This window comes from Oreochromis niloticus, linkage group LG7 (genome assembly GCF_001858045.2).
Source record: "Oreochromis niloticus isolate F11D_XX linkage group LG7, O_niloticus_UMD_NMBU, whole genome shotgun sequence".
Lineage (NCBI taxonomy): Eukaryota > Metazoa > Chordata > Actinopteri > Cichliformes > Cichlidae > Oreochromis > Oreochromis niloticus.
Window position 1 is genome coordinate 6,936,500 of NC_031972.2, and position 23,066 is coordinate 6,959,565.

The 23,066-nt window shown below is 39.1% G+C and overlaps 1 protein-coding gene and 1 long non-coding RNA gene across 2 annotated transcripts in view; one reads left to right on the top strand and one right to left on the bottom strand.

Moving 5' to 3' along the window:
* Positions 1-776: 776 nt before the first annotated feature.
* Positions 777-2,749, top strand: LOC102076504 (uncharacterized). The gene is made up of 2 exons (XR_265870.2): positions 777-1,006; positions 2,480-2,749. It is a non-coding gene; the product is annotated as an uncharacterized LOC102076504 (long non-coding RNA).
* Positions 2,750-8,008: 5,259 nt separating this feature from the next.
* ranbp10 (RAN binding protein 10) overlaps positions 8,009-23,066 on the bottom strand; it is a 36,196-nt gene continuing 21,138 nt past the window's right edge. Inside the window, exons 4-15 of the mRNA XM_005449389.4 lie at positions 20,435-20,602; positions 20,289-20,311; positions 18,247-18,431; positions 17,185-17,297; positions 16,893-17,001; positions 16,605-16,753; positions 16,306-16,516; positions 14,911-15,050; positions 14,608-14,756; positions 13,337-13,448; positions 11,695-11,836; positions 8,009-11,370 (exon numbers count right to left, since the gene is read on the bottom strand). Of these exons, the coding sequence (XP_005449446.1) occupies positions 11,706-11,836; positions 13,337-13,448; positions 14,608-14,756; positions 14,911-15,050; positions 16,306-16,516; positions 16,605-16,753; positions 16,893-17,001; positions 17,185-17,297; positions 18,247-18,431; positions 20,289-20,311; positions 20,435-20,602 (1,490 nt within the window). The 3' untranslated portion in view covers positions 8,009-11,370; positions 11,695-11,705. The remainder of the gene's footprint in view (positions 11,371-11,694; positions 11,837-13,336; positions 13,449-14,607; positions 14,757-14,910; positions 15,051-16,305; positions 16,517-16,604; positions 16,754-16,892; positions 17,002-17,184; positions 17,298-18,246; positions 18,432-20,288; positions 20,312-20,434; positions 20,603-23,066) is intronic.

A 23,066-nucleotide genomic window follows, 5' to 3' on the forward strand; every position in this document is an offset into this window, starting at 1 on the left:
TAGGATGGAGCAGAGCCGCTGTAGGCGGGCTACATCTAAACAAGCCATTATCATTCATTTACAGGATATTTGTCATTCACAACACAACCTGCACCCACAAACCGCGTTGCGCTGTTTGGCTCGAATTGCAGACAACCGCTGTAAACAGTTATCTCGCTGGTTTATTCACACTCATCTGCACTTTGCTTTTTTTCCCCTCCTTCCTCTCCACTTATCCCTTCTTCTTTTTCATTTCCTTTCCTCCCCTCCACGGCTCTTCTCATTCTCCTTTTTCCTTAATTTCCTATGCTCTCATTTTCTCATTTCTTTTACTTACTTTACCCCCTTTTCCCCTCTCCTCGTCTTCGCTCCCAAATCTTTTACTTTCCTTAATCATTTTATCCAATTTTTTTCTGCTTCTTGCTTCTTATTTTTGTTCCATTTTGTCATTTTTACATCTTTTACCTCCTTTCTTATGCTTTGTCATTCTTTCCTTTTCCTTTAATTTCCCTGTTTCCTTTTGTCTTTTCCAGTGATGTTCGTGTCTTCATTTTCCCTTCCTTCTTCCTTTCCTTTCCTTCCATTTCCTTTCTTTTCAATAACTGTCCCAATTTCTTACCTACTTCCCTTTCTTTTTCCTTCTCTTACGATTATCCCCTCCCTTTTTTCCTTGTTTTTCATTTCTCCCCATTTCTTTTTTACGCCCTCCTTCTTACCACCTCCTTTCCCCTTTCCTTTAATTTCCTCTTTTCTTCGCTTTCATATCCTGTTTCTTTTTTACTTTTACCTCACTTTCCTTCTCTAAGTTAACTTTCCTTTCCTTTCCTTCCCTTCCCTTCCCTTCCCTCCTTCCTTGACCTTACCTTTCTTCCCTCCTCTTGCTTCCCTCATCCTCATCCCGCAGAGATCCAGCTTTATTGGCAGAGCTTTACAGATCCAATACCAGGAGATTAAACTAGTGTCCTTTTCCTCTTCTGTTATTAAAACAGCAGCTCAGCAGAGAGGGATCCACGGTGAAACATCCACGGTGAGACATGCGTTTCTGTGTGGATTGCATGTGTGCTGTACAGTAGTTATCGGTGCATTATTATCCTAGCAGCTCGCAGGCCAGCGGGGATGCTCCCCTAAATTAATTCATCAAGGCTGCTTCATCTCTCCCAGAGTACTTTTTTTTCTTTTCCTGTTTGTGTCAACATGAGCAGATCCCAAGTGCCTTGATGTTCCTGGATGTTTACACCATGTGTGAAGAAGGAATAAAAGAATGTTGATTTACGTAATGAATGCAGTGAAATAAAGTGCAAACACATCTAAGTCAGTCATTATACACCGTCAAGTGTGTCATTAGCTTGTGTGACATATTCATGTCATTTGCTGAACTGTGAGCAGTAACTTCTGCTCTTCAGATAGAATATGATCTTTCATCTTTACTGTAAATGTGTTCGTAATAACACCTCTTTTTCCACAGATTAAACGTCACGACAGTGTGGTACGCTGTGGAAGACTAGTGATTTTGTTGTTGTAAATTCATGTTTTTGACAACAGAGTCACAGTCTACCTCGGTATTCCACACCTGGACATCCTTCATTCTCCCCTGGATGTTTTTCTCTTTAAAATGTGAATCCATGTTGCTGATTCACATGGAAAGCTACACTTCAGGTTTGCTGTTGGTAATGCTGAGAATGCCTTGTCAGTATATACAATACATATAATAAGAAACATTATAACTTTGATATTTATAAAATCCCTGTAATCTCTGTAGCTCAAACCTGCCGTCCTTTTTTCCAACCAATATTTTCCCAGTTACATTTAGGTGTAACATTTCAGGCTGGATTATGAACAGCAGCACTGGGATCAGTGGGAGATGGTTGGGGTGGATGATGGGCATATGAAGCTCCTGCATGTCCCACTTTTGCATTATACTTTTCTCTGTGTTTGAGATTAAAACGCACTTTAGTTCCGGTCTGGAAAAGACTGTAATCATTTAATGTAATGAAAAATCATGTGTCTGATGATGTGTGTACATTTTTTTTCCTGTATTCTCCTCTGAACTGAACTGTTTGTCAAATATTTGCCAAAAGATCTGCTGCCATTTGAAGAATTTTGCAGAGTGCATTCAACAATAGATGTCTACCACTGCCACGGTTACTTTGGTATAGAGTTGTTGCTTTTGGATTTAATTTGCTGGAGTTGCAGCTGAGATTTTTTTTTTTTTTTAAATGGTTCAGACGTGTTTTAGACCCTTAATTCATTTCTAGTGAAACATTTTATTTTGGACAGAGTAAAAATTTAAGTCTTTGCTTTTCAGATTTCATTTTGGCCTTGTGATGCAGTCCTGTGGTATTTTAATAGTCTCCCACATGTCTCTTATTGATTGTTCACTTTGGCCTCACCATTGTGGTCACTGACTGAATTCGGGGATGTTTGCAAAAACCTAACACTTTCAGTTATATTTACTTGAAAACGTCAGTTTTGACCCCCCAAAATTCCTTTTGCTCTCCAGGTGCCCACCGTCTCAAATCTCCACCTGTTTTCTTGTAAGGTAAGTACTGTAAACATTTACAGTTCCTGAACTTGCCTCTTTGTTGTCCTCGTTGGGAAAACTGCACATTAAAAATGTTGAGGTAAAAACTTTGCTCCCAGCATTAAAGTGTTTCCTGCGCACTCGCAGACTAGAGAAAAAGTCATGTTTCTGTGCCGACACTTCTTGTACATGATTTGTACTGCCATGTATACATTTTCACCTGTACCTGAAATAAAATGAGAGCCTGGAGCCCTTTGGTGTGAGCTGATTAATGTTCCGCGCTCTGCATATTCCACCCCATTGTACATCTCAGCCAGACTCCAACTGTGGCAATCAATTCAATCAGCAGTGCTTATGAACCCATTACAATCTAGCTGAGAGCAGGCGGGGGCTGCATCCTTCGACTGGCCTCAGAGTAATTACTATTTAGTCAAGCCAAAAAGGATGGATGGATGGATGGATGGACTAATAAAACACATCCTTAATGACTTCCATGTGACTATGAATATGCATTACAGTGACTGGGCAATAGGAGTGGGTGTTGTGATATTTACACCCCCTCTGAGAACGCCATAGCACGTTGCCATGGTGACTAACGTGTCTTCAATTCTGAAGGCCAGAGGTCTTGCGGTGTTGCGAGGATGCCTGCAGGCCTCCAGGGTCTAATATATGATGTTGGAAATTCACGGGCGGCAGCGCAGCCAGAAACTGCTGAACCACTCTCACCTCGCTCGTAATTACAGGCTCAGCTCTCGGTCTGCACAAGAAAGGGTATTTAACAGCGCCGTGAGTGAAATTTCCAAGCATGTGTTTGAACCTCTGACCTCCCGATGACCAACATGCATTTCTGTGTCACTCAAGCAGGAGTCGTACTTCTAGGGGCTTCTGAGAGCCGCACACGTGGGAGTGCTCTGATGAGGCATTTATTGTTTACTGCTTCTTTTTTAACCCCTCAGCATCCACTTTTTAGACCTTTTTATTTCCCCTTAGGCAGCTTCAAGGCTGGCAAAATCCCATTTACGGCACTCAGTACTCATTTCACTTTGTTTCTGCTATTCATTACGTGTTGTTTCGTGCATCACTTTATACAGATTTCAAACAATATTTTTTGCATATAAAACCTGCAGCCAAACGGATCAGTGGGGTTAGAAAGGTGAAGTGTACCAAAGCAAAATTTACACTTGTTTACATATTTCTATTCTGTTCTGCTGCAAGGACGCTACTCTTTACAAGAGGGAACCAAATGCACCCACTCCTTAACCAGCCTTGACCTAACAGCTACTGAAAAAAAAATTATTTGTATTCAATTCTTGTAGATTTAAAAGCCTCAACACACAATAATCTAAATCAACATGTAGTGAGAAGAGATGAAATACTGATAGAAAATAGTTAAATAAAAGTTTGGTTGGTTTTAAAGCTTAGTTGAATATTTTGAGACCCAACAGCGTGTCTGTTTCGCTGGCTCTCCAGCTTCAGAGTACACAGACTGGCTCGTGTTACAAAAAAACATTAAGTCACGCTGGAACAACACATCAGTTGTGTTTCACCCCTCAGGAATCTAAGTGACATTTTTATGAAGTAAACATCTTTTAAAACACTCCATATAATGATTATTTTGACCATATTTTAATCACCTGAGCTAATGAGCACTACACTTACCTTTTTATATGTTGTTGTTTCTTTCTTTGTTTTTGGTGCTTTAAGCCAGCTATGACGCATACTGTAGGTAGTCTGGGTTAAAACAAATGCCTCTTGTGATTATGAAAAATATCTTCCACAGGAGAACATAAAATCAAACATCTCACCTGCAACTGTCTTTGTTTTTATTTAAAAGGGCTACTGCATGAACTGAGTAAAATATGATCTGATCATGCATAAGGCATTCCCCAGCCTTCCTCTGCCCTCTGCTGTTCAAAGACTGTAAAACAATGTGACCTAATTATAAAAAACATCTGTAGACTGCTTGTACCACCACATATTTGCCATAAATGCAGGTTTGTATTATAGGAAACCAAGTAGAGTCATCCAGAAGGAACCTATATTGAAGGTCCTTAATGTTTACAAGCTTAAAATGATGTTTTCCAAGTTAAAAATAGAAATCATGAGCCATTTTCTTTTAAAATAACCCTTCAGGGCTGTGACCATATGGTAGCTGAAGGCAGAGGAACTTGGTATTGCCTTCCAAGAGTTTCTTTGAACCACTGGACTATCTTATCCTAGAGCTTCTGCACTTTATAGGGAATGACCAGAAGAAGTTTATTCAATCCATCATCTAACTCACATATTTTTACACATAAAGAAAAATGAGGTACAGTAGATATTATTGAGCCATAACTTTGAATAATGTTCAGGCTGAAGTCTTTCTCCAAACACAGGGGCTATTTGAAAGCAAAGAAGATTTCTCCATGCATTCAGAGATATTCTCCTTAAATACAGTGACATGGTGGAATATCTTAAACACTTACTGCTTGTTTGGAACCACTTAATCTTTAATCATACATTTATATATATTATGGTACACAGAGAAGACGTTTTGGCAGTATTATGATATTCCCTCCACCTGTACTTTGGACCCATTGCAGACACCACCGAGTCTACCTGCTCTATGCTCCCTTATAGTTGACATCAACTCTTTCCTGGAAGCAGCATTGGTACCCTCCAAGATTAAAAGTGCCTCAGTCACTCCCATCCTCAAGAAGCCAGGCCTGGACCCTGATGACCTTAAAAATTACTGACTGATCTCCAACCTTTGTTCCTCAGCAAAATCTTGGAAAACAGCCACCCAACTAAATCAACATATATCCAACCATAAGGTGGACATATGAACCATTTCAGTCTGGTTTCCAAACACATAACAGCACTGTTAGCCACAATGTGCCTCAAGGCCCTGTTCTTGGAACCCTTCTGATCCAGTGATGATTCTGATGCTGACAACACACAACTTTATCTCAGTACAAAACCCTCTACCCAGTTTCCTCCCCAATCACTTGTCAACTTTCTGCATGAAGTTAAAACATATAGGTCATCTAACCTACTCAAGATCAACAGTAATAAAACAGAGTTCTTGGTTGTGGCCCTCAGGGCCCTACTCTGAAAAACTGGAGCTCTACTCACTGACACAGACTGTTGCACCATCTCACCATCCCCAGAATTTTGCAACCTGGGTTTCGATCTAGACTCCACACTTTAATCCCAGGCTCAAATCTGTTACTAAAGCAGCGTTTTTTTCCCACTTAATGAACATCTCTTAATTTCAGTCATTGCTCACTGGCTCTGTAGCAGAGCCCCTCATCCATGCCTTTGTTACCACACAGCTGGATTATTGCAGTGGGGTCCTGTTTGGGATCCCCAGCAAAGCCCTGGACAGGCTCCAGTATGTCCAGAACTCAGCTGCCAGGCTTCTAACACACTCTCTGGTAACATATCACCCCCACCCTCATAAAGCTCCATTGGCTCCTGGTCAAGTCACACATCATTCACATCATTATCTGACTTATAAATCCCTTAATACCCGGGCACCTCAGTACCTGTCCAACGTCCTTCACCTTTGGTTTCCTGAAAGGCGTTATACGAATCCAAGTTATTATAAGAATGAGAGCCAAAGAATGTGAAAGGCTATAAATGAGTTGATCAAGAAAAATAATTCCAGATGAATCTAAACAAATTCATGGTAACATAGTTTGAAGCGTTTCATAAGAGGTGTTGTAGTCTGACTTGCACCACATTTGAATGAATCCATCCTCTGCAGTGCTCCTCATTAAATATGGAAACCTAAAATCAAAGAAATGCATTAAGTGAGTTTTAGTGTAAAACACTGAGACTGAAAGTCAAGCATGGTGCACGCTTTATGGTGTCCAACTGTGAGCAGAACCAGGAGAGGGCGATGTAGCTCTATGTAAAGACCACAGCATATATTTACATAATCGGGGAAATAATAAGCTGACCTTACCAGTGGAATGAAATAGATGAAGTCAAATTGTCTACACCGGGAGATAAACCAGACTCACTCTTTGAGCTGTTCAATGGTCATTGCTTCAGAGCCTGAAGTAGCTGAAGCTGATACTGCTTAGAAGAGATAGTTGCTCTAATTACAAGTCAAAGATGCCAGACTGAAAAACAAAATGAAGACCCTGCAGTCACAGTGGCAGGTAGGCTGTGGCATTTAAAAATGCTCAGTTAGTAATCAGGAGCTCAAAATCTGGCAAGAAAACATCCCCCATAGGATTACACCATCAGGCTGAAAACAGACTTCTGTGTTTATGACCCCACCATCTCAATGTTAAACCTGAGACTCATCACAACATTTTTACCAATCTTCTGGCGTTCAGTTTGGGTGAGACCATGCAAAGTCTTCTGCTTCTGTAGCTCATCTGCTTAGCACTCCACATGTTGTGAGCCCATAGATGCTCTTTAGCATACATTGTTTACAGCCATTAACAACGCATGACTATGCCTACAGGCCTAAATGCACTGAGATCAGGCCTGGACTGATAATCTGGCGTGCCAGGGATTTTCCCAGTAGGCCGATGCACTTTTGGGTCAATGAGCCAGTCTGAGGAGCCCCTGACAGCAGTCCATTGGTTCATTTCATATTGACACTGGACTGCCCAATCAAATCTCTTAATGAGGCCAGCCCCTCTCCTACCTTTGCTGTAGGAAGACACGAGGAAGCCATTGGGTTGGTTCATTAAAGTGCTATAAAGTGCAGTTGAACAGGTTTAACTAATGAAGTATTTGCTGAGTTTATTATTTATAAGATAAAAATAGTTAAATAAGCAGATGTGTCTAAATTTTTAGCTTATACTCTACTAACATTAATGTTTTGTACAAGCGTTTACAGCTATCATTGCCTCTCACTCACAAACGAGCTCATATCCTGAGAAAAAACCAAAATGACACCAAATAAAAACGGGACACCGATCATATGCTTATGGATGTATTTTAATAAAAATAATTCTGTCAAAATTAAACAGAAAACATATTTCTTTTTTTAACATAGTTCCAGTACATAGTTTTTTTTGTAATTATCATTTTTCCTTTTTTTTTTATATTGTTTTAAAGGTTTTACAAGTCATGCTAAGTAGAGGGTAACTCATTTCACATTTTTAAAACATTTTTATTTTTTTCCTAAAACTCAAAAGTCAAAATCTGAAACCAAAATCATGATAGAAGTCAACTGTGCACAGCTTGTCTGCGGCGCCTAAATCAGTTTTTCCGGCCTCTCGGGAAGCTTCAGAGGCCTCGGGCTCGTTCCTACAACTGCTCACGTCTCCTTTCCTTCTAACGGTCACTGAGCATGTCAGTGGCTGGATAATGGGGATAATGGGGGAATGCTGTGTGGTAACAGCGCTGAGATGCAGCCCAAGTCCAAAAACAACAGGACAGCAGCGAGATTTTTTTTTCCCCCCCTACAGGTGTGTAACAGAGGTTTCTCTTTCAATAGTGTGTAACAGAAGTCCTGTACAGCTGCAGAGGCAGATGCTGTGGGTGTGTCTGTATGTGTAGTTATTAGAATAAATCCTACATTAGCAGAAGGTGTTTAGAAAAACAAAAACAAAACACCAGCTAAAAAGGTTTGACCACATAACCTAGACGGAAAATCTCTTATGAATAGAAATACACACTTCAGGGTGGATCAGCACGCCGCTCGCCAGGTCACGACAAAGCAGACAGAGAGACAACGTTTCATCAGTCATACGATATTCATCCACTTTGTAGAAAAGAAATCATTTCATATGTTTACAGAGGAAAACATGTTTATCATTAAAACCAAATAATGACACATGTGACTGGGGTGGTAGTTAAACTTAATGCTTCCGACACACGGGACTAAAGTCTTCTCTTTTGAAACACAAAACTAAAAATGAAGTGAATAATGCTGCAGCGTGAGCCAACTTTACAGAGCTAACATTGTGAAAGTAATTAACGGGTTAGTTACTCAATTAATGTTTTATTCTATTGTGACTGGCTGCCATCTTTGTTGTGTGGAAACAGTATCAACCTGAGAAAGTTGAGTTGATGAAAACAAAAAGCTTTGAATCCACATGTTTAAAAGTTCCTGTGAAATCCCTTCAAGATTTCCATTTTAGCTTTTCCAAATACTAAAGAAAGAAAAAAATATCAGCGTTACCTCCAAATATATTCTAACTCAAGTGTGGCTCCTGTAAAATAAAAATGAAGTCAAAAAAAGAGCCATTAAAGCATAGACGACTGAACTTCACCCAGGCCCGCTAACACGTTAGCTCATGTGTGTTACAGAAAGGAACACAGTGGCTTTTTGGTCTTTTTTTTGCAAACATTTAAGAAACATTTTTAGAAATAACGTTTTGTACTATTCGGCTATGTGAGCTTAAAAGCAGCTGAGCCAGCTGGCCGTGTAGCCAGGTAGCATGTGGTCTTGCTAAAACAAAGGCTAGTTACTGTACAGTGTGTTTCTGAGGAGCAGCAAAATGATTGGCTGATTCAAAAGAATCAACCTCGTCAGCCACCAGTTAGTGAATTAGTTTGTTTTAGCTGCGCAGTTTCAAACAAAGTCCTTAGCAGACAAAATAAAGATGGGTGAGGTACAGCTAGTTAGTGCTTTAGCTAGTTTTTTACTAGCCAAAACTTACTTGATGATATTGGTGAAGCCTAACAGGCCTTTTTCGTCCAAGCAGATATTTTAAGTTGTCATGAGAAAAGTTACTTTTGAACCAAGTTTTAATGATGGCTCAATTTTATTATACACAAAAATGGAGCCTTGTCTGAATGGTTTAATTTGTTTTCTTACAAATTACATCTGTGTTTATCTCACAATAACCCAGAGTCTCTGCTGTGGAAAAAGGTCTGAGGCTGCAGAAGCTGTCATGAAAACTGTGAACTGACCGTGTAAAACTGAGTAATTTAAAGTCGTAATATCTTATTAATTAATTTTAATATCAAGCCAAGTGAGACGTGTCTGGAAGCGGTATTTGGTACTTCTGTTTGTACTGATCTGACTCAGTACAAACATTTTGGTCTCAAACACCCAGAGATTTGTTGATGTCATGCACTGTATGACATCTACCACGGTCTACCTCAGATCGTGGCTTGTTGCCCTACGAAACTTCTTATCCTTATGTTCTATTTCAATCTGCAGTGTTTGTACTACTGCACTAATATTGACTGCATCTACCTGTCACACACATCCTGGTTGTTATTCTTTAAGCGTGTGTTAAAGTGGTGCTCTCGTCTCTGTCGACGGGTAAAGCATTAAAGGAGCGACAGCTAACACAGGAATCCTGCCTCTGCAGGAAGCTGTTGCATAGACACGCCTTGAATCTGTTTTGGCTGATATTATGTGCAGTATGTGGACTGCATGTAGATAGTAATTGAGAGACAGTCAACTAAGAATACTCAGACAAACAAAGCAACCTTATAATGCAGCTTTAAGTATGAGGGAAATGTTGTAAAAACAGGACTGTTGGCAGGTTTAACCTGACACCAAAACAGGAAGTAGCGGACCTGAGCACTGTCTTTACTGGTACATAAATCTCATTGTGGCCAGCAGCTAGCCTCAAGGGTAAAATGACTGTTTTACCATCATGTTACTGTACATATTGAAAAGAACTCTGTGACTGTTTTACAAACCTAAAGGGCTCTGTGTAAGGCAAAAAGAGAGAAACTTTCCCAACAACCAGAACTGGTTTTCACAATCTTTAAAATCAAAACGAAAGATCACACAGTGCTCCCTAAAAAACTACACATATGTGTTCGGAAAATGGTTTTCCTTTTTTTCCTGAAACAGTGTTTGCAACAGCACATGCACACAGAAGGTCAGGTTGTGGAGGATGGCAAAGAAAAAAAAAGGGCAGCAGTAATTAAATCTCAGGGGGAGTGCCCTGAATACACACACACACACACACACACACACACACACACACACACACACACACACACACACAGCGCTTGTTAGGCTGAGTTTGATACTGATTTCCTCAATACTGGCATCAAGGTGGCCATTAAAATAGTGTAAGACTTGGTCCTGAAGGTGGATGTTGTCGGTGCAGCTCTTGCCGAGCTTTGCCACCTGCAACCACATCGCTGATTGGTCGACGTTGTGGTTGTTACGGTAAAATCAAGGCTCCAACACCTCTAATATTCCACTGTAGTCTCTTGTCATCACCCTCTCTCCCGGCAGCGTTCGCAGCTACAGAGGACCTTCAATTATGTTTTTTTTCCCTTTTACATGGGTAAAGTTTTAAGGAAGTCTCCTATTCTTTGGGTAATAAATTGTTAGCTCACAAAGATATATTAGAGCATGACTTGGAAAGCTTTGTCCAGTAAATTTTTATTTTCTATCTGGAATAATTTGGGGGCTATGAGGCATTTTTCCTGGCGAGGTTGAACCCTTCTGTATTTCAAGATACAAAGTGCATATTTTTTTCCTCCGTGTCTAATTGGAAAAAAAAAAGGCCTACAGGCGTCAGGATGACTGTGGAAACCAGCTTTTGGGTATTGTGGTCTGTGATATGGTGAACAAGAACAACAATACTGACAGCAGGGAGAAGAAATCCACCCGTTAAAACAGAAGGGAAGAATCAGAAGGAGGTTTACAATTTCTTTGTTCCAGGATGAGCACAACAAACTGACACAAAAGAACTAAAAAACAAAAGAAAAAAAAAGGCTAGATGAACAGAATAATAATTATCTTTAAATAGTGTCACACATTTATTTATTTTATAATACTAAATTAAAAGGAACCTTTCTTTTCTCTCTCTCTCTCCTCTGCCCCTCTTGCCTGTGCTGCTGGCTCGGTCTGATGGACAGCCAAATGCACCAACGCTCCTTCCTCCGTTGCCATGACAACTACCTGCTGGACATGTCTTCTCTCAGTGCTACTTAACAATAACCTGTGGGAGAGATGTGGGGTAATGAAATGAATGTAGCATGATTGATAGAAATACAGCAGGAGAGCATTTTATCCTTTTTTTTTTTCCCATTTGAGGCATGTGTGCACATTAGCTGTAATTACAGACAATAACAGATGGAGATGAAGGTCATACTCCATCCATACCTTCAAGACACAAACATGCCAGTCACCATGTAAACCTTACTATGAGTCATATTCAGTGCCCCGTTTCAGACCTCATATAATTACAGGATTTATAGCCTAAGCTTATTTACAATGCCCCCCTCACAAAAGGATGAATGCTCCTGAATATGAATTTACACACCTGGACCTGGGCTAGTGCAAAAAGTTGTCTACTCTGGCGAAGGAGCAGGAACCGGACCGGACTCGGGCCATGAGCTGAACACACTCTGTGGCCTGACCGAGCGCTAGCATCAGCGGAGGCTGTTTAGGCAGATTTTGTGACTCTGAAGAAGAAAAACACAAAGAATCACAAAGAAAGTAATCAAATATAATAAATATATAATAAATATATAATAAATATAATAACAGAACTTTCTGAAAGCATTTTAGGGTGTTTCTTCTATATTTTCCATTTCATTTTAGTTCATTTTCCAAGTTCAAAATGTTGTTTCAGTTAGTTCTAGGTTTTTGTTTTTTTGTTTTCAAAAGTCTAGTTTCTATTTTTTAATTTAGTTAATTAAAATGTTTTATCACGCCTAGCTTTAAGCATAATAACCTTGGTACAAGCGATACACTGACTGTGTTGGCTTTCTGGTTCCTCTGTCTTATATTATATAGTCCAAAAGCTTAGTTTAGTCATTGTTTAAAGTAAATGTAATTTAACCATATGTCCTTTTGATTCACTGAATGCTTGTATGAATGCTGAGCCCTGTTAAAGATACAACCACCACCACACAATCTGGTTTGTTTACATGCTCATTTAGCTAACATGCTAATGTTTTAGCATAATATCTTTTATAATTTTTAAAAACAACTTTCTTTAACCCTTTTAATTTATCTTTAATAAAAACATTGCTCGCTTCCCCTTTATGTGTATTCAAGATGTCAAGCAAACCCTGAAAATGTTGCCGTACCGCAATCTGTCTATTGAAAGGTTTCTAGCCATAAACCTCTGTGCTTGGCTTTGAATGGTGTTTGATAACAATATTCTATAAAAATGAAGGACATTTTTTTGTATTTCTATTCTTATATTCAACAGAAAATCCTTATTCTGTTGATCTTGTTGGAGTTGCATATGTAACTGCAGCAACAAAAGCAACAATGTTGATTTAATTCTTGTAAAAAAGAAAAAAGGAAAAGACAAAAAGCAATCTTTGTAACATCAAATGAATTAGATGACCACGAGACTTTATAATACCATCTGTTGATGCTTTCCTTGATTTCGAAGTAAAAATTTTTGGCAAAAACAGAATGAAGGTGTTCTCTTAAAAAGTTTGAGCACATACGGCACTGTGTAAAAGTCTTCTCCATCATGTAAATCAAACACTAAAAGTAATTCTGCAGGAGCTAAACATATTATTTGTTGAATAAAAGAAAACTTACTTTATAAAATATATAAAATATAAAAACATTCTTGTATTTCTCCAAAGTAGCAGAGCTGTACAGTTTAAAGCTTGTCAAATGTTAGAACTTGGAGGTTTGGCACATTCATACATTTTCAAGAGAGAATGAATAGTTTACTATGTTGTGTGGGCAATTTACTGGTCTAAATACCAGCACTGGCCTCTTCAGAGCTCTGATATTATCATCGCTAAGTTGAAGAAGACAGAAAGTCATAAGCTCACAGGTAATCTCAAGGAACAACAACCTGCCAAAACACCCGAAAAACTGAGGCAAGTCGTACAAAACAATGTTACTATTCTAATTTCATATTTGTCTTTTCTTTGCACAGTTTTGTATGTATGAGCGTAACCCACAGAATATGTTTGTGCTTTGCTCTTTACCCAGTATGGCGCTGTTGAGGGCAGAGCAGAGTGACTCTCTCTGCGTAGGGTCTAACTGCTGGCCCACGGGGCAGTTCCAGGGATCTGAGTACGCTAGCAGGCTGAATGCATCCTACACAGAGACACAGCGAGAGACACACACACACAAACACACACACACGCAAAGCCTTTGTGAATACAACACAGCTGAATCCCTGCAGTGCAGAACACTCTCCATCTTGGGATTTCCTTAATGGCCCTAAAGCTACAAAGTATTCATTAACATTCTGGGCACCAGCTAACGAGACACAACTGTTTGGCCAGTATAAATTATGAGGACAAGTTCTAAGAGCTACTGTCCTGCGTTTAGTCATTTTATAGTCTTTCCTTTCATGTCTTTATCCTTTTATACTGACAGAAAACTACTGTAACACTTAGAGTTAGACAAAAAGAGAACAGGTGCCTTAATCTATCCTAATCAGGCTCTTTTCATTTTTTGTTTCAAATATTCACCTGTCCACAAACGCTAAAACGTGGATAACCTAATGAGTGATCATAATATAAATAATACAAACAAGTTAATAATGCTATTCTAAGTATTCTTACTTTAATGAGGGTGATGACATGATAATGTTGCCTGCTGAGTATGCAAGTGGGTATTTAATGGTATACCATGAATGTGTCAGGCCTACATTTCTGCCCCCTGGTGGACAAAAATGAGAATGCCAAAACAGCATCCCAGCACATAATTTCAATACATACATAACCCTATTTTGATGTTTTAAAAAGAAGTATGATAATATCAATACAAAATGATCAAATGATACTGGAAAAATGTTTGTTTTAAAACTTGAACAATGAAAAAATGTCACATATCTAAAAAAAAAAATCCAGGGATAATGGTTTACTCTGGTCTTTTTAATTAAATGTTTTTGATTTACTTTCACCATTTTTATTTGTGTTTCTTTAAATTCTTGTCAGTCACCTGTAAACCACTTTAAACTGTAAAGATGAAGTGCCCTACAAATAAAGTTTGACTGATTTAGCATCTTCCTGTACATTGGAAACTACCGCTTGTCAGAAATAACTTTGACTTTATCTGTTTTACAACAGCACATCCTAAATCATAAGTCCGTCCAATTCCTGCAGCGTGCACAGAATAGTATAACCAGGACTTTAACTGGTGCCAGCAGAAACAAATCTCCTCAGCCCACTCCTTGGATCACATCTGTTGTTTGGCATCATAGCTGTTTGTTGAGCTCGAGCCCATGTGCAGTGCAATGTGTGTGTACCTGTAACATCTTCTTGTGCGTGGCATTCTTGCCGTACTCCTGACACAGCTGTTCGTTGAGCGCCTGCAGCTCCCGTCCAAACTGGATCATCCTCTCTGTGGCTGCTTGGTTCCCACCACAAAGCTGTCTGCTGTGACTACAAACCTCATCTGGTGGAGAAACACACACAAACACACTGTAAAAACATCCTGAAGAAAGGTGGATCAAGTCTAAAGCAAGAGGAAATATAAAGGCTAGAGGCAGTGAAAAGTCCAAGACATTTTCAGGAGTGTGATAGAGTGCACATGTGTGTTCTTCGTGTACCTGTGACTCCATTGCCAATGCTGTTGTCGTCTGGCTGAAGGATCTCTTCATGTTTGTAGGTTCCGTTCATGATCCGCGCCGAGGAGCCCTCAACAACGCCGTTGGTGTAGTGCTCTGCTTCGATCTCCATCTCACTGTCACTGCTCACACACACAAAGTGTAAAAGACAATATAAAGGAACATTTTAGTCCTGGGTAGTACTACAATAATGAACTATTTAAAAATCTTTACATGCAATCTTTACTAACACACACCCCAGTGCCAAACACCTCATTTGGGGCATCTGAACAAATATTCTGCACCCATTAACACCTTTATTAGCTTATGTTATCTACATATTTATGCCTAAAATTAAATGAAGAGAAACATCCCCTGCTATCACTGAACGATCAACTGTCAGCAGACCAAAAATAACAACTTGCATCACCTCAATTTGGCCTCATAACTGTGGTTTTGGTTGGTTCACTTCTTATCATTGCCATTTTTAATCCAGCTGGACACCTAACTTGCTTCAGACTAGGTTACATTCAAGAACGACAACTCTAAACAAATGCATACTGACCAGTTAATCTGTAGAAAATAACATCACCATTCCAAGATGATTCCCCAGACAATGTTATGCACATAGTCTATACTTTCTAGAGATTTTCTAATGTCTGTGTTTCTCTGACGAACATTAATAAGAAATATAGATTCTTAGGTCTTTGCTTTTTCCTCCTTCTGGCTGCAAGCGATTTAATTTTTCTGCAAGCGCTGCAGTCGTCAAACAGGCCGGCTAAGCCTTTTACTTGTTGACCTTATATAACATTTGCAAGTAAGCTTACCTAATGGTTTAAATTATGCTTTTATATTTATTCTGTACTTGCTCTCAGACCGTTTAAAGGGTTGCAGCTAAAAGAATAAGGCTGACACTGTCTTACAAGCCACTGTTCATTTAAATAGCATATTAAGTTTTTTTAAGGTGTGATGACAGCCTTAACAAGCAAGCTGTTGGGTGCCCCAGCAACAAGTTAATTTAATGGAATACACAGCTGTAATTACAGTCCAATCTTCCTGTTTCCTAATGACAGAGCCGTGATACTGATAAGGCTATAAATGCACAGCGTCTACATTCTTGCCTCCTTTCTTTCTTGGATTTAAATGTGCTTAAATTAATATCATGTTTTTCAAGTCAAAGCACTTAAAGTGCTTGACTTTGACTTGCATGTAAGCAAACTCGCAGCTAGATTTGGTATCCCTGAATTATCGAGTTTATAACCACTTAGCTGGATTCCAAAAGTTAGGGTAAGTGCAACGAGATAATGGAAAGATATCCTCGGCATGCTCAACTTGCTCCACAGTACAGATCCAGGTCTACATGTATCAGCTGTAAAACAAGCTGTCAGGGCTTCTCACCTGGTTTCCTGGGTGCTGTTGGCGCTGTGCGGCTGGCTCTTGGTGGAATCGGAGGAATTGGACTCAGAGTAGTTGATGGATGAAGGGGAGGAGGAGGAGGAGGAAGAGGCGGAGGAGGACGCGCTGGGGTATTTGATGCTGCCGCTGCTGCTGTGGCTCTTTGAGTTGTTCGGGGGAGTCACCCCGTTACTACAGGTGGGGCTGTCTGAACCTGGTAGTGAGTAAAGTAGGAGGGGAAACAAAGACCTATAAATAAACTTAAAGGGAGAGGGAAAGCCAGTCCTGTTTGTGTGACGTACCTCCGGTGTGCAAGTGTGTGTTGCTGGCTCCGTGGTGGGGGCTGAGGCACGGTGAGCCGGGGTAACTGTCCTGGGACTTTGGGGAGCGAATAGTCAAGCAGCGAACCTCGCTGTCTGTACCGTTCACCATCTCCACAAACTGGCGACACCTAGAGGCCAGTTTATATCAGTGTTACTGGCATTCACTGGACAATTAGCTATTTAAATATCAAGCAAATTTTACATCCATAATAGCTGTGGCGGCAAATTCATGCTTGCCTTTGAGGCTACGCTTTACAACAGACTTACTTCAACATGAATAGTAGATTAGGGTTGCGTTCTAACAGGCCGGGATAAAGCTGCTGAGTTGCTTCTATGGCCTCACCAACCCGTCCTGCCAGCACTAGCTTCTGTATTCCTATTAGATGAAAAGCAAAATGGTTTTTACAATATACTCAACATCTGGAGAATTCAAGCTTTCAAAACAAACATTTGAAAGAGGCCAATACATCAACAGAGACAAGTAACACCCCACACCCTCTAATATAATAGAGAAAAATCTAATGATTCCCTTTGAGCACACACTGCTTTGTGCACTCACTCTGTCTGTTCTTTATAGATGTCTGGTCCTCTTGTATCATGGTCTCTGTAGCTCTGGCAAAGGCTGTTGCAGTGGCACAGTACCCATGGTGCACCAAGTAGCTGGACACCATACTAGAAAAAAAAAGGTATATAATAAAAAAAAAACTTCCTTCTGATTCTTCCTCACTAACTTTAAGATTTTTACATCACATTTATCTTTCTCTGAAAATATCAAATTAGAAATATTTCATCTGTACGACGTTTACACCAAGAAAGGCAATGTGAATATGGACAGAATAGTCTTGGTGTCTTTAGAACTTTGTGACTGTGGCATACAGCTTGAGAACATCTGTCCAGAGTCAAGATAAATATTTATACATACATGTTGTATTTTCACTGTTTCATACAGGTTTAGAAACGTAATAAAGCAGCTGGCCAGCGTTGCTTTTAGCAAATATCAATAAAATAGGGGAAAAAAGTGTTTTAGAGATTGTTTCTCTAGTGGTATTTTTTTTTCACAAGAAGGAGAATGTACGTAGGATGACGTGCCAAAGAAACATTCAGTGATATCAGTGTGGCTCTGTGGTGTGTATTTAACAGTTTTAGAATAACAATGGAGCTCGATGGTTAAGGAAATAAGATATGCACACACAAAACTTAGTGGGCTGATTCGCTATTCATTGTCAGAATAAGAAACATTTCATTTTGTTTTCAAGAAGAAAACAACTTTGTGGCTACTTCCTGTTAAATATGAACTCAACTGAGGGGAAATATTACATGATATCATTAAAAGTGCTAATGACTCCAGAGAGACGAGCTCTCTTAAAAGGAAACACAATATGTTTTTATCCACTGGGCCTCCTCCACTCTAGATATGCTACTGGTATTTTTCCAATATTTTTTCTACCACCATCCTGCACAACATTGCTGCTGTCATTTGTATGGCTTTGAGATGAAGTATTACAGTGTGTGAGTGTGTGTGTGTGTGTGTGTGTGTGTGTGTGTGTGTGTGTGTGTGTGTGTGTGTGTGTGTGTGTGTGTGTGTGTGTGTGTGTCTCAAGGAGTTAGAGCTGAATCTTACTTCTGTAGGACGGCCTGCCACTCCCCCAGCCGCTCGCCTATGGGAAAGCGAGCGATCATGCCGTGGATCTTGGCCCGCCATTCGCTCATGTAGTCCTCAATGTCGAAGACAAATGGCTGCTGGCCAAAGTTGGCGTCTACGATCTCACCGGGGGTCTGAAGCCCCACAGTGGGGTACAGGTTGGGCTGGTAGAAATGTAAAATAGTAAATAGAACTGATTTGGCACTGAGCAACATTAATATTTACATATTATTTAAAAAATGACTAAATTAGAATGTTGCATCAAACACTTCAAAAAACAAAGCCTGAAGGGGAACTTATTATATTTTCCCCTATTTTCTAGCATATCTACACTTCTACAGTTGTTGGTGATCATATTAACAGCAATGATTTCTAATAATGGTGTCAGAATACCACCACAAATTCAAAAAAGTTTGGGATGCTGTGCAACAAAATTCAATGATTTGCAAATCTCATAAACCCATATTTTATTCACAATAGAAAATAGAAAACATATAAATGTTTAAAGGCAGACATTTCATTATTTCAAGAAAAATAACAGCTAATTTTGAAAGTTGGGATGGGACAAGAAAAGGTTGGAAATGTAAGTAGTACTAAAACTAAAAAGCTCCAAATAATTTGATTAATTGGCATGAAGTCAGTAACATGACTGGGTATAAAATGAAAGGAATATTTTCAGAATAATGTTCGTCAATGTAAAATTCCAAAGACTGTGAATGACAATATATCAAAAGGAATCTGGAGAAATCTTTGTACGCAAGGAACAATGTTGAAACTGTGTAGTGGCCTGTCTTTAGTATCAACCTTTCAAAAACTGAAAACATTTGGTGAATAGAAAAAAATCAACAGAGAAGATCCAGGACTTTTGAGTACCCTGAATGCTACATCAGACAAGATTGGGACAATATTCCTCCTCTCAGGTGTTTTCAGACTGTTGTTAAAAGAAGAAGGGATGCCACGCAATGGGAAACATGGCCCTGTCAAACTTTTTGAGATGTGTTTCTCCCATCAAATTCAAAATGGTGCATTTTGTCAATTTAAACATTTCAAATGTTTTAAATGTTGTGCTGTGAATAAAATATGGGTTTATGTGATTTTCACTTTACTGCATTTTATATTTATTTGCATTTTACACCACGTCCCATCTGTTTTGGAACTGGGGTTGTATACCCACCAACTCTGTGATGTGTGATGAGCTGTTCATGCTAGTTAAATTGTGACAGGATGTAAACACTGATGGTGTCTCTCTTGGCAGAGCTTTAATGCTAACTAGCTGCACACTTCTGTATTTTAGTGGCTGTAAACAATCGAAATAGTTCTTACATGAAACTGCTCAAAACAAAGTCTGTGGACTTTTGATGTAACTTGGTCACAGTTTTTGAAAAGAAACATTAATGCAGAGTTCCCCAAATGTATTTTTGTGCATTAAAGACCACGAAGTGCAAATCTGTTCTAGAAAATTAAAAACTTCCTAACTGAGTAACTCACACCAAAATGATCTAGATGGGTAAAAATACATACACTTGATTTTGGGTTGTCCCAAAATCAAATGTCATGAAAAGCACTTTTGTTATTGAATACCTCGGGTTCCATACTAGACAAAAGTCACTGGATAAACAGCTGTTTGTTGGTTTTTGCGAAAAACAAAAAAACAACCCACTAACAGGATATGAAACTAACATCAGCACTCAGATGAAGGCTGCTTGGGTTAGATACTGTTTGGTTTCTGTGTGTACAGCTACTTTGAACTGTGGAGACTGTAGTCTAGTCTTAAACCAATCTGTCCAGTAAAACATTTTTTTTTCTTTTTTGAAACATTCCAGTTATATCAGCCAATGGACCCAAAAAACAGAAAGGGTTTCTGACCCCAAATGGCAAAATAAACTGCAATTAGATGGGCAGCTGCACAGTTGATATCACTTACACAAAACAAAAAGTGAGGTGATTAAAATTGGGCTTATTAATAAAAGGAAAGTGCTGAAGGATTATGATGGGAAGACATGGCTATAATGAATACTTACGGGGAGGTCTGTGAAGGCAACACCTACAGGACAGAAAGACAAACCGAGTTAGAGTTAAGAACGTACGCACACGTTGGTTCCAGTTGATGCTAAATGACTTTCTATCAATTAATTTAAAATAAAATGATCTTAACATGTACACCAACCTAAACTGATGCCATTTTTGGTGTAAAAGCAAGTGTTGTTAATGAGGTTGACGCAGCAGCCAATTACATCACCCGTGGTGAATGTTGGCCCGTATGGTTGGCCGGTCCCGGAGGAGCAGAAGGAGTGTCCGTCATCTCCATGGTAACCGTATGAGTGCTTGTCCCATCCTAAAATAGGACAAGGATTAGGATTAGTTCTTGCATCTCATACTTGAACCATGTGAAAAACTTGTCAGTAATCAAAACCTCGGTGACAAACACACAGTCTTACTGCTGCACGCATAAATTGGGAGCAGCTCAGTATGAAAAGTATAAGCAGCTGGGGTGAAGTGCCTTGCTTGAGGTCACTGCTAACAGGAAGGAAGACAGTTACTCATTGACTTCAGCAACTCAAATTTTCCCATCTGACTGCCGCTGCCTACAAGGCGGCTCATAAAAACTGACACTTTCTGAGTCTGCAGGCCGCCCTCCCGGATGGCCAGCAGGAGGACTTTGTCTGTGTAAAGAAACTGGTGAGTCACTGCCAACAGGAACAGCAGCACAGGAGGCTGGACCAGAAGACTAAAGGGCACCAGGGGAAGAGAGGAAGATCTTATGATGTACTAATTACATAAACCAATTTCTTGTTCCTGCTGGTAGTGATGCATGTGTATACAACAAAGGTGAGTCACTGGTAGCTTATTAATGCAACTGAGTAAGAACTTAAACATACAGTGCACTAAATACTATATTTGTTGATATTTTTAAAGTTTTTACAGATCCATAATTTCTACAGATAAGCAGAGTGTTAAATTCCAGGCTGATAGCGGTGCTTAAAACAACAGCCAAAGCTGAAACTGATGTTATTTTTCAGTTTCTTTATTTTTGAAGATTTTTATCCTTTGTATCAAGTCAACGAAGTCTGAAAATTTAACACAACAGATATGTATCTGCCTTTGTTATCAGTAAATACTATCTTACCTGCTAATATCAGTCAATAAGGCCTATATCAGCCATTACTGATATTTGACCCATGTATCAGTGCATCCCAAGAAATTTCTTAATAATGTGCTAAGAAACTTCCAAAAAAACCCATCTACTTATATACAATACAGCTTGTTGTGGTATGAAAACACAGGCCTGACTGATCCCTAATCCCTCTTACACACTCTTGCTTTACCATTGTGAAATAATGTTTCCAGTGAAATAAAATACCAGTTGGTTACATTCCAATTGACTGATTCATTTGGACTTGAGAGCCCTTTGGATTAAGCAATATGTGCTTGTGACACAGCATCAACAGTTATAGCTATGTTCACAAGCCTCAAACTACATTTATAAACATTTAGCATATTAGGCTTCTGAATTAGAAACCTAACATTTGCTAATTAGCAGTGCATTTACAGTTGAGGCTAATGTAACCATGTTTGACAGTTTTGCTAGCACTAAAAATAATAGTGCCAAATGACAAAAAGTTAATCCTGAATTAAATATTAAGTACAAGGTGGTTTAAACTAAAAGTGACTAGCAGTTGCAGAAATACATTGTTATGGACCACAAAAACACACATCTTATGCCCTCTAGGCTCATCGTAGGACCACTTGGGAGGATCCAGTACCCCAGGCATGCAACCAAATGTTTTAGTGTGTCTACAGCTGACCTCATAGACTTCTGTAAATCTATATTCCACAGTTTTTCAGAATATTCAAGAAGAAACACTAAAAAGTATATGTGAAGGACACTTTACAGAAACTTTTATTAGAAACTATTATCACTATTACACATATAATAGTTTTTAAATTGCAATTGCAATGGGTTTTCTAGGGAGTCCACTTTTTTGTGTGTCTTTCCACATCATTTATTTCATCAGTAATGTCCAGACAGTTACTCCCACTTTGCTCAAGACTGCCTCTTCTGTTGCAACTAAGACAAGGTACCTTTCCTCAGCCCTCGTGTGTAGCCAAATGTAGCACCGCGGGGTTCTTGGGTATTTCATAACCTATTATCAATGTTAAGGCTACCCATATGTCATCTGTTTATTTTGTAATTGTCAAACATTCACTTTTCTCAAAACAGCCTCTAGCGTGACAGTTGTATAGATGAATATCTACAACTAGTATTAAAACACCCGTGTTATGACTTGCATCTTTCAAAGACACTCCATTTAGTTCCTGTCTCGCTACAGCTGCCCTGTTCAAAAATACTCTTTCCCATTTATCTCTAATACACCGTGGATCTCACTTTACCAGCAAAGTTCTTGCAGTTAAAATATTGCTTTAAAAAAAAGTTTGGGATCAGTCTCTCTTTTTAAAAAAAATCTAACTTAATGCAAGTTTTTCATGATAAAACTACAATTTGAGTCTGATTACAGTCTTAAAATGCTCCTAAAAAAGCAGCTTTTTGTTTAAATCAATCAGACATGTTTTAAGAAATAATGGGTATTCCCTGTAGGAAATTGCCCAAGAAAACCTGAAGATTTCATACAGTGGTTTGTTCCACTTCATTCACAAGCAGGATAATAGAAAGAGAAGTGGCACAGCCCAGTCCATAATTCAGAATGAAGACTTGGAGATCAGCGTTTCTATTTTGAACAAAAAAATAAATAAAATAGATGCTTCATAGATGCAGTACGAAGGTATTAACTACGGTTGTA